Raw genomic sequence first — 15,104 nt, forward strand, 5'->3', positions numbered from 1 at the left:
TTAATTTTGTGAGTCTTCTTCTGAGTAGCTTAGGTTCTGTTTTGTAGTTTTCAGTTTCTTAAAACCAACAGGAGCTTCTGCTCTTCCTAAAAGGAACTGTTCCCACTTGGGAAGAGACTCTTCTACTGATGCCCAATAGAGAGTCTGAGAAAGAAAAAAAATCAGCTTAACTTAATCTGCACCACATGTTTAAAAACAATATAGACAGACAATGAATTATTAAGTCTTGCCTTATGAGTGAAACAATCCACAAAAGAACAAACTTATGCATGAAATTTCAAGTCTCTCCTATAGCACAGAACACCACCAGCCTGGAAGGATTTCATTCTGTATCGTGAACTGCGAAGTGACTGAATATGCCCTCTTGTGGTAAGCAACAGACTAGTTTAAATCCCCACCACAGCTTTAAGAAAAATACTTTGTGACTGTAAGCTTTTCCAAATCACCTTTCATATTTAAATATATAAGTCAGTGACATTAAAATTCTAAAGTGGAAAAAACCCGTTTAATGTTATAAACAAGGAGTGCTGCATAAATTGCTTTTCCTGGGAAAGTTTGCAATAAGGCAATTAATTGTTTTGAGTAAAATTTATGTGCTAACCCACTAGGTTACTATTCAAAATAATAACCAGTATTTGAATCATGAAAGGAAAAGAGGCTATATGGTTATCTTGTGGTTGGAAAAAATCTGGTTTATCTAACTCTTTGCATTACTTTGTACCTCTAAGTAAGAAACTTGACTTCCATTTTATTTGTGGAATGGAAATACCATTCATGATTTGTGGTGTCAGTATCCTAAGGATAACTTGGTTGTTTGTAGAATTTTGAAGAAGAAATTGTGAAGTGCCACCTCCTCCTTCCTTCCCCCCAAATACTGTGATCAGGAGCTGGATTAAACCAAGTATAGGTATTTTTAGATACCTATGCTCATTCAGAAAAAAAAAAAAAGTAATTTATAGTAGAAAACATGTACGGTACATATGTATTAAACTTTTTTTTTTTTTACTTGTTTAAATATATAACGTAGAAGTAGTGTACCACAGAACTGAACATCTCTCTACAGAGAATTAGATTCCTGGCTAATCATTCTGATCCTTACATGTAACTCAGATATAATTACAGCTCTTGCAGATTTACAAAAATATTTTCTTCAACAGATTTACTCAAAGAATCTTTTTTGACAAGCATATGTGCTGTCACACAAAACTACTCTGACTTAGCAAGCTGGGGATCCATTATAGCCATAACTTTCAAAGTATATTAATACAGACACATAGATGGCTGAGTGAAATATGCTCAGAAGTGTTTTGGAGCAAAGCATGCACCAGAATTTTGTACCATGAAAGAAAGTTTTCTTTTTTCTACTATTTATAGCACTCTGCACTAGAAGTATAAAAAAGGCTGAAATAGGATCTTCTGCTTCAAATAGTAACTCCATTCTCTCTAAAATTCCACCACTGCTGAAGAGCACAGATCTCTGCAGCCATCAGCAATTGCTCTGCACTCTCCAGTGTGCATAGACTTTGGTCTATGTCCCGTAAGCAGCTTAGCCACCTAACACAGGACAGATAGAAGCAAAATTGCCTAGTCCTAAACTGATCCAGGCATCTATAGAGGTGCCTTGAAAGTCCTCTAAGAGTCTAGAAGTGTTTCTGAGCACTGCCAAAACAGGCTCAACCAAGTAGCTTGGCATCTTTCTCAGCACAATTCAAGACACATAGGTATCTAGGATAAATGTATGCTTTTTTTTCTAAAACCTCTAAAAAACACTGACAGCATTCTGAGCACGTACCCTGTGACAGTGACAGGAAGCCATTTACAAAATACAATGACAAACTTTTAACAGCAACCAAACCAAGAAGTGATGTCTCTCATTTAAGTAACAGCCTAAGTATTCAAACACTTGCCCAGCAGGTGTGAGAACAACATACAACACACCTCTCCTCATCCGCTACAATTCATGCCTTTTCCATCCTTTGACAGCGCCCTAGCACCCAGATCAGCGTGGAGCATTCTGTATTGCCTGTGGAAACTAAACCACCGTGCAATGTTGAACCCACAAACTGTTGGTCCAAGGAACAAGCAGGAATCTGATTCAGTGGCCTCGTGGTTGGATGCTTAATCTGTATCAGAGCTGTGTCCCTATATCCATTTCCAGGACTGCTCCTGTCCTCTTTATTCATTCATCACTGCATAACACTGAGAAAACAGTCCTTAGATCAGGGAACTGAAATCGGTATGTTGGATCAGGACAATACTCAGCTCTCAGGCAACGATTCTTCAAGATTGCTTAAATCATATCCTTTAAGGATATCCTTAAATCTTGCTCCAGGGACTACAGGTGAGAAGCAGAATTCCTGGTTTACTGCTACTTTCCCTGAGATCCCGTACTATCTGATAAAATAACTGAAGTAAAAACTTCTGTTCAAGTTGATCAACTGCTGATTCTGAAATGTCAAGATGACGCTCTGCAGCATACCCAAGAACATATAAAACAAAGTAGCACTGACATAGAGTAGTCTCTATACTCACAATATTCAATTTTTAGTATTTTTCATTTTAAATTTTAAGTTTATAAGAACCTGAAAGCTGCAAAATATTTCCACCACAATGCTCTAGAATCTAGGGACCTTGCCCCTGAAGTTAGGTTCAGCTTGCTGCACAGTACACAGGCCTTTGGCTATACCAGTCACTGGATTTTAAAATCAATTATTTTCACTTTAAGAACATGCTTCAGGGGGGGAAAAAAAGCAAAATGTTTCATAAACAGCAAACAAAAAGACAGAGTTCTAGGACTTACTTCTAAGTTAACAATATCAGGATGTGGAAGTAAACACATTCTTTCTTGCAGCTTTTTTTCTGCTGCTTCTATATCCTAAAACACAGGCAAAGCACATTTAAAAACACTCTGGGAATATTAAAAGGATAATACTCACATAAAGGCATTTAAATTAATTAAATGAACATTAAGCTTAAACAGCATTCACATAACAACACTGGAGGTTCAAACCTTTACTTAGTCATTCTGAAATCCAGCTTGTAAGAATGATATCCTATGGTTTCTAAATATGTTCACTGTAACTTTCTGATACAGGAATACATTTTATTACTGCACAAGTCTGTTGCTGTATAACTTATTCTCCCTGGACACTGGTATAAATTACAGGTAAATTCTGTTCTCTGTAACTTATGAAAATGGGGGGGAGATGACACAATAGTTTGCTCTGTGCTGCATGGAAACTGAAGTCTGTACTTTAGCTACTGTAACTGTAAAGTAACTAGGCAAATTGTGTGCAAGATCTTTACTCCTCAAGACAAAGATGACTTGCTAATATGCATGCATAACATGTGCACAAAAATGTAGAGCTGCAGCAAGCTGTTCACCAGACAAACTTGGATGACAATGCACCTCACATAGCTTTCTTACAAAAATCAGTATTTGGGTTTCTGCTTGTCCAGTGGATGCGTGCTGGATTCACAAAGGCCTAAATAAATTTTAAAACTGCAAACAGCAGCAACAAACAAATAAAAACACCACCCCAAATTAGCCCCCCTCCCCTTTTAAAGTTCTGACCCATCCTTGTGGGCTTAGTTCCATACCCAAACATTGAAGAGATTGAGTGGTGGGCAGATGAAGAGAGACAGAAAGGGACGTGGGAGTGGGGTGTGAAGAAGCCAAAGCTGAACAGAGTGGAGGGGGAAAGAAAGTATAGCAGATGGCAGAGTTGGGAGCAGAGAGCGGGTGTGAAGAGTACAACAGAAAAACTAAATGAGAGAGGAAATTCCCCAAAGGGACTTCCCAAATATTCACCACCACTGCCGCCGAAAAGAAGAGTGAGATTCTGGAGGAGCATATCCACAAGAGAGACCAAACATGATTACTCGCATTGAATAATAGCCAATCTGAATATATCAAAAGCAAACAGCGCTCAACTCAAGTTTAGTTGGACAAATATGGCACAAATTCAGTCAGATATGATTAATAAAAGCAAAACACACCCTTACTGCTAACTCAAGTTCAGTTTAGTAATACAGATGCACTTGGTTCAGTCACTCTACGATGTTCATCTTAATTCTATTTCATGAATTCCTTTTACATCGTGACTATATTCTCCTGAAAGTTATTACAAATCTTATCTAAGTAAAACTGTTCCCCACTTTCCTGCAGGGAAGGGCACATCCTTGCAGGAAGCTAAGGGATGTCTGAGAAAGAGCAAGCTCGGTCTTGGATTTATCCAAATCCTGGCAAGTAGCAAGTGGCTGCCTCTTTTCAGGTGAGAGAGGAGTAAAAGGGAATAAACTTAACTGTGGGGGAAATGTGAACAAAACTGGAAGCAGTTTGGAGTCATAATGTCAAAACAACAGAAGACAATACCAAATTCATTAACCTAAGTAAGGTATTTTTCTGTTGCATGTGCTTGGAGCAGATATAACCTCAATAGCACCAAGTGAAGCTCTTATCAGCATGGCTCATACCAAGCCTGGAGAAGTTATCACCATACTGAAGAGCAGAATCAATCACTAACGTTCATTTCATATCCTTCCATAGGACTTTCCCCCTTTTGATCCCCTTCTTCCTAATTCCCATAGAAATTCTCACAGGAAGGAAGACTATCAATTAAAATTATTTTTTTTTTTCATCCACTCAGTTAAGGCATTGGAATGTTTACGGTGACAGGAAATTAATACATTTCAGGCAAAAAAAAGGAGACAGCAGTTGTGCATATATGTTTAGTAGAAAAGGTCACTTTGGCATAGCCTAGATATTGGACGTGTCTTTTTGTTGCTCACTCGAGTTTGTATGTTGTGCAGTCTATTGTCATTCAGAATACTGATTTAATGACAGACAGTGAACAAAATTTTTGCTGGAAGGTGTAGTATGCTTTAGAAAATAACTAAGATTAGATGGCACTTCTTTCATGTCTCTGCAACTGGTAAACTTTGTAGGGAAATGAAATCCCCATCATCAATATAAAAATAAATACATCAGCAGCGTGAACTTTGGAAATAAAAGCAGCAAATTTAGTATGTCACAGCATAGAGGAAAAAAAGAGAGCATCTTACAGCGCTTTCCCTGAAACTACAAGGACTGGAACAAAAACAGTTCAAGACCCTTCCCTAGAGGTAAAATGGAAGGCATGACACATGCATCACTTTTAGGGGACCAAATTCAGCTGTCACTTATATTGATAACAGCCTGGCTGAATCCCACTTAAATAATTCCAGAATTGTATGATGTACAGGAAAGCAAATTCAGTTTAAGTTACCTATATAGTCAGTACCACTAAATAACATGAAATAGAAAATAAAGCATATGCTGTAAGATGGTGCACCATAATACCAAAAAAAAAATCTAAACACAAGAAATGTTACTGACAAAAAAGCTCGTAGGTTAGATTAGAAATTCTGGTTGAATTTCTGCTTTTATGATAACACTATATGGGCACCAAGTGACACAGATTTCTCTGATCTATAGCAACCTAATTGCATCAATAAAATATTCTGGTAATTATGTTAAAATGCTGAACAAGTGCTTATAATGCTAAAATTTTAATTAAAAAATGTTTAGTTCCCTGCTTCCTACCGATTAGAAAATTAATTTATTTTGAAATGCTTTCCTGTGCATAAATACCAACTAGCACAGAGAAACAAAAACGTCTTTTGCTATGATCACATACTGAAAACAACTGATTTTGCTTACATGCAGAAAAAAAAGAAATGCAAATAAAAAAATAACACTTCATCATGTCCATGTATTTTTGAGTAGGCCAAATCAACAACTCTCCACATGGTAACTGTGAAATGTACAGTGCCTGGTATCAGGAACAATATTCTGAAGCTGGCACATTAATCAGTCTTGTTTTCAAGCTTCTCATATATTATTCTGCATAGATTTTTTTTTTCTTTTCTATTCTGTTATCAGAAAGCATCTGCAGGAATGCATGCCTGTTAAAACCAGTATAAAATTAATAGATTTAAACTGATTTATGCTACTTTATCCTGCAACAGAATTTGTTTTGATACATATGTTTTTGCTTTTTTCCTGTACAAACACCAACATTTTTGACACTTGAAAGGAACAATTTTGAGGATGTGACAGAAGATGGCAAATATCTGTGTAACTGCAAAAATATTTACACTCTGTATATGTCTAAGCTATTGTTAACATTTCCAATACAACAAGCTTTCAGCATGCAGAAATATATCTTGCCTTTATTATGTTTGTCTGTGTATGTTAGCTGAGACTGCATTTGTAAGATACAACTTGTTTATGAAAAACTACATATGTGAAAAATAAATCTATTTTAATTATAAAATGCACATAGAAAAACATTAGTTATACTAGGTGAGATTACTAAATCAGTCAAACATGAACTATGGAACAAAGAAATAAGCAACCCATCCCTTTCTACCCAGCCTCCCACTGAAGCACCCACACTTGTCTATACCCACAGAGGAGTTTGATTGCCCCAGCTCAGTCTGCAGCAGTTTAGCAGAGCCTAAGCTGCAACATCCTCCTCATCACACAATTGGTAAGAAGAAATCCCACATTGTGTGTTCTGCCTCGTCTGCCACTCCCTAAATATAGCTGCCATTTAAATACAAAGAGCACTTGCTTCAGAATTGTACCTAGCTGAAATGTGAACGTTTTTAACCTTCACCAGGTTCTGCATGAAGAAACAAAATCTTTGAAGGTTCAAATAAGTCTTTTTATTTTCTATAGTAAAACTTTAAATTTCAAGAGATAAAATACACGCAACTCAGATGCGTAAGCGAGGAGCTGCAGAAGAGGTTTCAGCATTCTAGGCCCTGCCATCAAACTCACATATTTTAATTGCTAGTTCTCAAACATCCACTGAATTTACCTAGGAAACAAATCTTGCCTAAATATGATAACTGGTACGTAGAACAGCTATTAACATTACTAACAGTATCACCACTAGGAAGAGCCAGAAATACCAAACACAGCTTTTACAGACTTGCAGGTAAGATTCTTGAAGTCACTCTACACCTCCTTAAAGCCAGCATCTAACTGATCTTCTCCTGCAGCTTCACACAGCCAGACTGGGAAAAGTTCCTACCCTGGCTTAACAGCATGCTAGATTGGTCAGCCCCAATTCCCAAATATATCCCCATCTCTGGAACTGGGTAAAAGGTGTAAAGGTGCTCTGAGTCTGACAAGACTCAGAGCACCTTTACACTCAGAGGCTGTCTTAGGCAGACATCTATGTAAGCATGTGCTGGATCTTTATGTGTACTTTAAAGAAAATAGCAGCAGCTGCCACCACGAGGCTCATATAAGAAGGGCATGTAAAACAGGTAGTGGTGTCATCAGATAATAGAGACGTACTTTGGGTCAAGTTCAAGAAAAGGAACTCTAATGATAACAATGGAGCAAACACTTTCTTTTTTCAGTTCTGAGCTACAAAACTACGACATTTCAATTCAGTTGCAGAAACTTACATTTAAAAGTGCTGCATTCCTTTTACGAGCTGCATCAGCTGCTTGAGTTTGCCATGTCTTTTTAGTCTTTTTGTCTCCTAGATAAGTCTCCATCTGCTGTAGCAGCACTGATCTCTGAGACAGTCTACAAAGGAAAACATTTTGCTAAGTGGGTAGAACATTTTGCTCAGGAGCTAGAAAATAACCTTTTTACCTTACCCAGTTTTCTCAAAACTATGGGGCTAATTAAGCCGGCTGTAGGGTGGGTGTGCTGGGGGAGGGAAAAGGTACAGGCAGACACCACCTGCTGTGCTTGCATGAAGCTATAGCATTGCAACCAGCAGTCCTCATATGCTAAGGTGCTTAGAAGCACCGAATCTCTCAGAACAGGAAAGACAGGGTGGGTTGGGGTGACTTGATCAGTACTACTCTTGCTCATCGGCAAGTGCTAATTGTTATAAGAAAAGCAGATTTTTCTGTGAAGCGAATACAGTAATGATTCAATCTGCATTTACAGGGCAACAAAGAAGCAGTTCTGTAATCGAGGCACAGAGTGACAGAAACCAGCTAAGAATTCAATGGCGATAAGAGGTTAAAGAGAGATCTTAAACCAGTACCACCACTGGAAGTCAAAAACCTCATCAATCTCAATACTCATAACAGCAGTCAAGGATGCTAATTCCAGTAGTTCATGAAGGAAGAGTGCCACCTCCTGGAACACCGACCCCTTGTTAAATACTGCTGTGCTCTCTAAAGGTACGATTTGATGCTCACAGGATGGCCAGGGAGACCTCCTAAAACCACAAGGCAAACTGCCCTGAGGCCGGCCATGCCATTGAAGCCATTACTTACATCTCTTCGTGTCTTCTAGCAAGGTGAACCTCCTGAGCCAAATAGGATGACATTTTCAGGTTGCCTGTCCCCGTTTATCACTGTATTAAAGGAAAACCAAGTGAAATTCAGGTTTTCCAAAGACACAACATGAACATTTACTTTTCAGTAGTAAAGCACTCCAAGTTAACAGTTGCATGCACAATATTTAGATAATTTATCAGCTCTGTAAATAAAATCTGCTTATAAATTTTAATGCCCACCACAAGACGCTGTAGTTTGAATACACACACTACTAGTGCCCACAACACATTTTAGGAAAATCTTGTGGAATTCTAATACTTTGGGGTAACTCAAATTTGACTTTCAGGTTTCACATTTAGCATTAAGCGGTCCCAAGTTTCAGTTGCTTACAACCACACGCAAACTAAGTGCTTGTGTAATTTGCGTATTACTCCTTACAATAGCGATTTCTGGCTTCTGTCATGTTATTCCAAACACAAAGTTGGAGTTTTAATTAACGTTTATAGCAACTTCTTACAGACTCAGTGCCTTGTTCATAGGGCGACAGAGGAAAGTACTGACATACTTAAATAACTGAAATTCCTAAACCAGTTTCATTTTTGAGCACTTGAAAAAAGAGGGAAAACCTTGAGCTCAGCTCTTCAGTAAGGCAGATAACCGTATAGTAGACGGTTATAGTAGTAGTACAGCAGACGACCGAATATAAGGTTAAATTCTTTACAACTTCATGATTTTTTGAGGTGTAAAGGAGATCATGTGCCCAGCCCACACCCAAGTCAAGAGCCTACAGCACTTTTCAAAGGGCTGGAAATGTTTTACAGCCAATTAATAATTTCCCCCTCAGATGTGACCACGTTTCTGTCATGGAAATAAACCTAAAGAGAAGAAACCACCATATGAAGGGTGGGAGAAATAAAAGATCAAGAAATTTGACCATTTAGGGGACTCTGCCAGAGGTTCACACATAGCTTTGGAGCAAGTTATTTACATGAGGACTACAACTTAGGCAGACACCGCCCTGTGGCGATGCCTCCTGCCCCCCCCCCCCCATGGCCCTCTCTCCTCAGGAGCTGCCCTTGGGGGGGGGGGGGGGGGGGGGGGGCGGGGGAGGGGGGAGAGGGAGGGGCGCCCAGAATTGGCGGGAAGGGCGCTGCCTCAGGGGGAGCCGCCCCTACCATTAGGTAGGGGGGAGGATCCGAGAGCCCGTCGGCATATGCCACTCCGTAAAACCGCGGGAGGGGAAGGCGAGAAACAAGGGAAAATGAGAAAAAAAGCCCCCAAACTTCGGTTACCTTCAGCTTTGGCGGCTTCCAAAAGCGAAGCAACCACCCACCATGGCCTCCGCGACGCCTCGGCCTCCCCCCTCCCGCTGCCATGGAAACGGCCGGAAAGGCGGAACCGCGCCTCGGCCCTCGGCTCCCCATTTGACTGGGGGATCGGAAGAGTGACAGGGAGCGGGGACCAATCAGAGACGGCAGGCGGGCTGAGGGGGCGGTTCCGAGCGGTCGCGCGCAGCGCCCGTTATTGCTGAGGGGACACTGAGGCGGGAGGGCGAGCAGATCGGGTTGTCGTGTGTCGGGCGCTGTCCGGCGATATCCACCGAGTGAAACACTCGGCAGCAGTTTCAATAAACTTTATAGACTTCGCAGCCCGAGTATGGCAAGGAAGAGCGAGCCCAAAAGTGGCACGGAGCGGTTGCCTTGGGCTAGCATTGCCTGTTCCTCAGGGCCTACTCATCCCGGCGCCGGGATCTGTAGTGACGTACCTGCGTGTTTGAGGCAAATATTACTTGTCTACGCAAGGCGTAGCATCAGATTCTTGGCCCAGAAAGCATACTGTAAATTACAGCCAGATTCTTGGCATGGGATTTCAAATCCTGTGGTGAGAGCTTGCCCTCTGCCTGAGAGCAGAATTTCTTCCACGCCTCAGAGCTCGGAGAATTGCTGAGGCGGATTTGGCCTTCTATTCAAACCTCTGACTAAATGTACTTTCTAAAAAGGCCCGATTATTCTACTTCTTGTGAACATCTTTAAAGAAAACAAACCAGAAAATTGTGAGCCGAAGTACATTTGAAAGTACATTTTTTCTTTCTGCATTGTTGCCTGATAGATCAATGCATGTTTGAAGGTGCAGGTTATACCTAAAAGTTGCTCTGAAAGAGCTCATCTTCACTGCCTTCTTTTAAAACATTATCTAACCCTTTTAAGATGCCTCATGGCAGGCCTTTCTGACTGCTAATCGGAAGGTTTTTGTTCTGATCCTTCAGCTCTATCTCTTTTTTTGTTCCCTAATTTTATATTTCTGGAACAAATTCACATTATTTCACTTCGTGACATATAATTAAGTAGAAATTCTTTAATGTACTCATCAACTTTCTCCTGCTTATTGCAGCATTCAGGATAACTAGTACTTAAAATCTTCATTTTATTTTTTTACGGTTGTGATTGTGGGATTATTCTGGGTTGTGCCTGCGTGCACGAAGGGAGGGGTCTGGGGTGCCTGCGAGCACAGTGGGAGGGGTCCTGGGTTCCTGGGTGGGACACTTTGACACTATATAAGATAAGGTCATGCAGTAATAAATTGGCTTACGGCACAGAACGCTGGTCGTTGTGTCCGTTTGTCCCAGGCTTTTCGGTCGGGTTATCCGACTGATTTGAAGACAAGACTTCCCAATAAATGAGATAGGGGAGTGGAGCCTTTCCTCATTTCCAGTGGCTTGAAAAACTGATAGTTCCACCAAGTTTAATGGCAAGCCTAAATGTTCTGCACGGTCTATGTTGAGCTACACCAGTTGTCCTTAATGGCAGTGATCTTTCTTGTAGCATTAAATGGATTTCAGAAAGAATGGAGACAAACTGAAGTTTGGTTTACATAAACCATTACATACGCCACTTGTAGACAGTGCAAAGAACATTTTAGTTAAGCTGCAGCTACCATCAGTTGTTCAGCGTTGTGGAAACACGGGCAGGATGGAAAACGAAATTTCTTAATGACTACTTCAAGTGACTGGGGGATGAGACACTCAATAAGTCATCAATAGCTAATGAGCTATAAACTTTGCATTTAGTTTTTCAGTATTAATGTTCTTTTTCAGCCTAGCCTGTTTTAGTTCCAAACTTGTCAAGAATATCATCTCTAAACTTATTTTTAAAAAGCAAACCAGCAGCAATCCCCACAGCAGCCTGTGTTGAATAGGTGGAGCGCCAACAGTGAAGGCCATGGGGGTCATTGCCGAAATGGGGCTTTACAGACAAGAGGGACTAACAAAAGGAATGTTAAGATACCTTCATATCTGAATGTGCTGGCACCTAACTCTTGCTTGGCAGCAGGCTTATGTAGGAGGGTTAGGCATGAGAGCTTTTCTCCGTAGTCTGTGAGTGCCTAAATACGGATTGAAGACTTACTGCTAGTACTGAAATTGTGGGCATTGTGACCCGAGGTTTTTCTTAACCCCCGCAATTTGTTTTTGCTCTGAAAAAATTGAGGGTTTTTCCAAGAGAAGTTGGTGGGTTGTAACGCTAGGTGGCACTTAAACACAGCTAACAAAGTCTCTTCAATCTTGCAACACAAAAACAGTCAAACACATTCTGTTCTAACATGCAGTTAATTATATCCTCAAAATGATGTCTTGGATTGATATTACTAAACAAACATGTATAAAATGTAATTACAGACAAGTGAAATAAATACTGTAGGCTTATAATTGCAAGATATGGGGTTTTTTGCTTGTAATATGCTACACACCTGTGCGTAGTTTATATAGCTAGTATTTTATTTTGTCATTTTTGCTAACATTTAGAAGGGCACAGTTTAGCTTTATGTGCATTTATTTACTGGTACCAATTTGTGCCATATGTCAGTTAAAAAAAAAAAAAGAATGCTTTTATGTATTTGGATTTTAAGACAGGGGTACTTCTAATGGAAAATAATAAGAAAAGAGTTTTTTATACAAAAACATTTCAAAAACTTTAAAAAAATGCATACGTGTTTTTTATTTTATTATTTTATTTTATTTTATTTATTTTCTGAGTGCTTTTCTTTCTTTACTTGCTTTTTTTGGCAGTACACCTGTATTGCTATAAAATCTTTATAGCCATTTGGAGGTCTAAAGTCCATCTGTTCATAAACAGTCCTTATGTGATATCTTTGGTAAAATACACCAGGCCTACGGGACAGTCCAAGAGCCATGGAATCGCATCAGAGTAGCTCGTGGTCGTCACCCTGGGTTCTGGCAGTTTCTCTTATCAGCTGGAGAAGTGGGGGACAGCTGGCAGCATTTCAGACAACCACACAAGCCCTGTGCAAAGCTGCTTGATGTTACCTCAAGCTAAAAAGGTGAAGATGTGCAAGGAAATGTCCTCCCAGTGAAGGAGCAAGCTGATAAGGCATCAAACCGAAAAAGTGCAAAAATTACCTTGTTCCTCTTCCCCTCACGTTCCAATATTCAGGGAGCTGCTCTCAGCCTGGCTGTAGGCAGCGCCCATCTCACTCTGTTCAGGGTTACAATGAGTTGGCTGCACCACAGGAGAAAGATCTGAGTTGAGCTGACGCTCATAAACGGTTGGGCAACACAACAGCACATCCTTGTATTGGCATTTTGTTATTTGGCAGCTGAATATGTGTATCTGCTGTGGGAAAGACTGGTATGGGCATCAACGTCAAACGCTTGGTTGAAAGAAAATTGCCGACATGGTGCTGTGTGCTTAGACAAAGCAGTGTGAGCACGCTTGTTGGAATTGCCCCCAGACATCGCGACACCCATCTGAGGTGATCCAGAACCCAAAGAGCAGACCAAGATGTGGTCTGTGCGCCAGATGGATGCACCGCAGCTGCCAGCAATCTACAATTGTGAAGGAACTTTCTCAACGTGAAGCCACCAAAAAAACAGTCAGCTTCACACCTGGGAACGTGATCTCCTCACTGCAGGGTTGGAAACGAGCACACATGCCCAGCAGCTGGTGCAAAAGGAGTTGGCCAAACTATAGACAGTTGAGTCAAGTTCTGAACAAGAGTTGGAAGGGCTGGGGAAGAGGAAGAACCGATAGCTGTAAGAGCACAGAGCTCGTGGGACTCCAACCCAACTCCAACAACTCTTCGTGTGCTCTTGAAAGTGCAGTATAAAAGTGCTGATCAGGCCAGGCCTGGCCTCGTCCAATGCCAAAGGAAAAAAAAAAAAAAAGGTTGTAGGAGAAGGGCATAAAGAACAGAATATTTTCTTTATGCTTCAAGTAGCGATAAAAACCTGGCAAATAGGATGGACCAAAGATAATCAGCATTCAGCTGAAAATTAATCTATTTATTTATTTGTTTGTTTGTTTTTGAGAAAGATCCTTTAGGTTCTGGAAGTGTCTTTCCAGTAGTAGTTGATGTGAAATATGAACTAGCTTAGACAATACATGAGAGTTTACTGATGTACCCATTCAGTATTGTCAAGGGGATACGATCCATGCCCCGACAGGTGCTTTGCATCTGTAGTTTCTATGCCATAGCTACTTCTTTTTGAAGATTTCAAGAAAATGGTTTGGCCCTTGAGTAGTAACAATAAGCCTTCTGTTTAAAAAAAAAAAAAAAAAAAAAAAAAAAAAAAAAGAAATCCACAGACCTCCACTGACTTTAACAGATGTACAGGTAGAAGAATGTTCTACATGTAATTATAACAACTATTTATAGTAATTAGCTTGAATTTAATTGCTTCTCAGCATGCTAAGATAGTAAATTACAGCTTTATTTCAAACAACTCCTGTTGTCTGTTTTTCTTAAACTGAACACAGGAAACCCAATAAAAACAAACACGTGGAGCATCACCATTCCCGGTTCCTGTCTCAGTGTGTCAAACAGGGATGCTTCGCTTTGATCTTACACGTGGCACTTCCCTCATCCATGCAGAGGATCCAACCTTGCTTCCCTCGGCACTGAAAGCCTTCTCCTCCTAAGAGCAATGGGAGACCACAGTGAGATTACCCTGAAACAAGCTGGTGCCTGCCAACCTTCACGTGAATCCAGTCTTGGGCAGGCACCGCTGGCTCTTCCAGCCATTGTCCAACTGCTTTGGGCAATAAAATTGGGCAATAAAGCGGACTCCTTAGCATGGTGTCTGCCCATGCCCTGGGACTTCCCCAGACACCAGCATTCATCCCTTTGCACTGGGTGTACAAGTCAGCATAGAGCTTTCATCCAGTGCAAGTAATGTTGTCGCCATCTGGTCTAACAAAGAAGTTGTCTTGTTCTGTAATGGTGGTACATCTACAGAAGCAAAAAATACTCTGAATTTTAAAACATGCATTTATGTGACTGTCAAGATGCTTGATATTAATAGCTCGACTTTACTGTAAGCAGAGGTAGAAGAAATAACACCACCTTCACAGCGCTGGCACGGTTTCCCTGAGAGCTGAATTCTCAGCCAATAGTTTCTGTCTCTGTTTTTTGCCATAAAAACCTGAGCAGGAATGTTCTATTTTTTATTTCAGTTTAGATTTTGAATGCTTTTATTACGAGTTTCCTCAATCCCTGAGAGAAATTGGAGAGGCAACAATGCTGCTCCTATTGCATAACACCAACATTTACTGACAATAAAAATAACTGAACTTGCAAAAAAAAAAAAAAAAAGTTTCTATTAAACCCTTTTACTAGGTTGTTGTTACGAAAGTTGAATTTCTCATTTTTTACAAAAAAAAAAATCCCTCTTTTTAAAGAAAGGTCACTCAATCTTTTTGGAACGATTTAATAAATGACTTTTTCCCCTTTTACTAAATTTAGCCTTTTGTTGAATTGTTTCAGTTCCTATTAAACCTTCACAAAAATGTACT

The 15,104-nt window shown here is 40.2% G+C and overlaps 1 protein-coding gene across 1 annotated transcript; it reads right to left on the reverse strand.

Moving 5' to 3' along the window:
- CEP15 (centrosomal protein 15) lies at window positions 1–8,348 on the reverse strand (the record flags this gene model as incomplete). The annotated part of the gene is made up of 4 exons (XM_084530837.1): window positions 1–144; window positions 2,801–2,875; window positions 7,465–7,588; window positions 8,296–8,348. The coding sequence occupies 4 exons, from the start codon at window positions 8,346–8,348 to the stop codon at window positions 1–3; spliced, it is 396 nt and encodes a 131-aa protein (XP_084386963.1).
- Window positions 8,349–15,104: the final 6,756 nt, after the last annotated feature.

Source organism: Aythya ferina (assembly GCF_964211825.1).
Source record: "Aythya ferina genome assembly, chromosome: 10".
NCBI classification, from domain to species: Eukaryota; Metazoa; Chordata; class Aves; order Anseriformes; family Anatidae; genus Aythya; species Aythya ferina.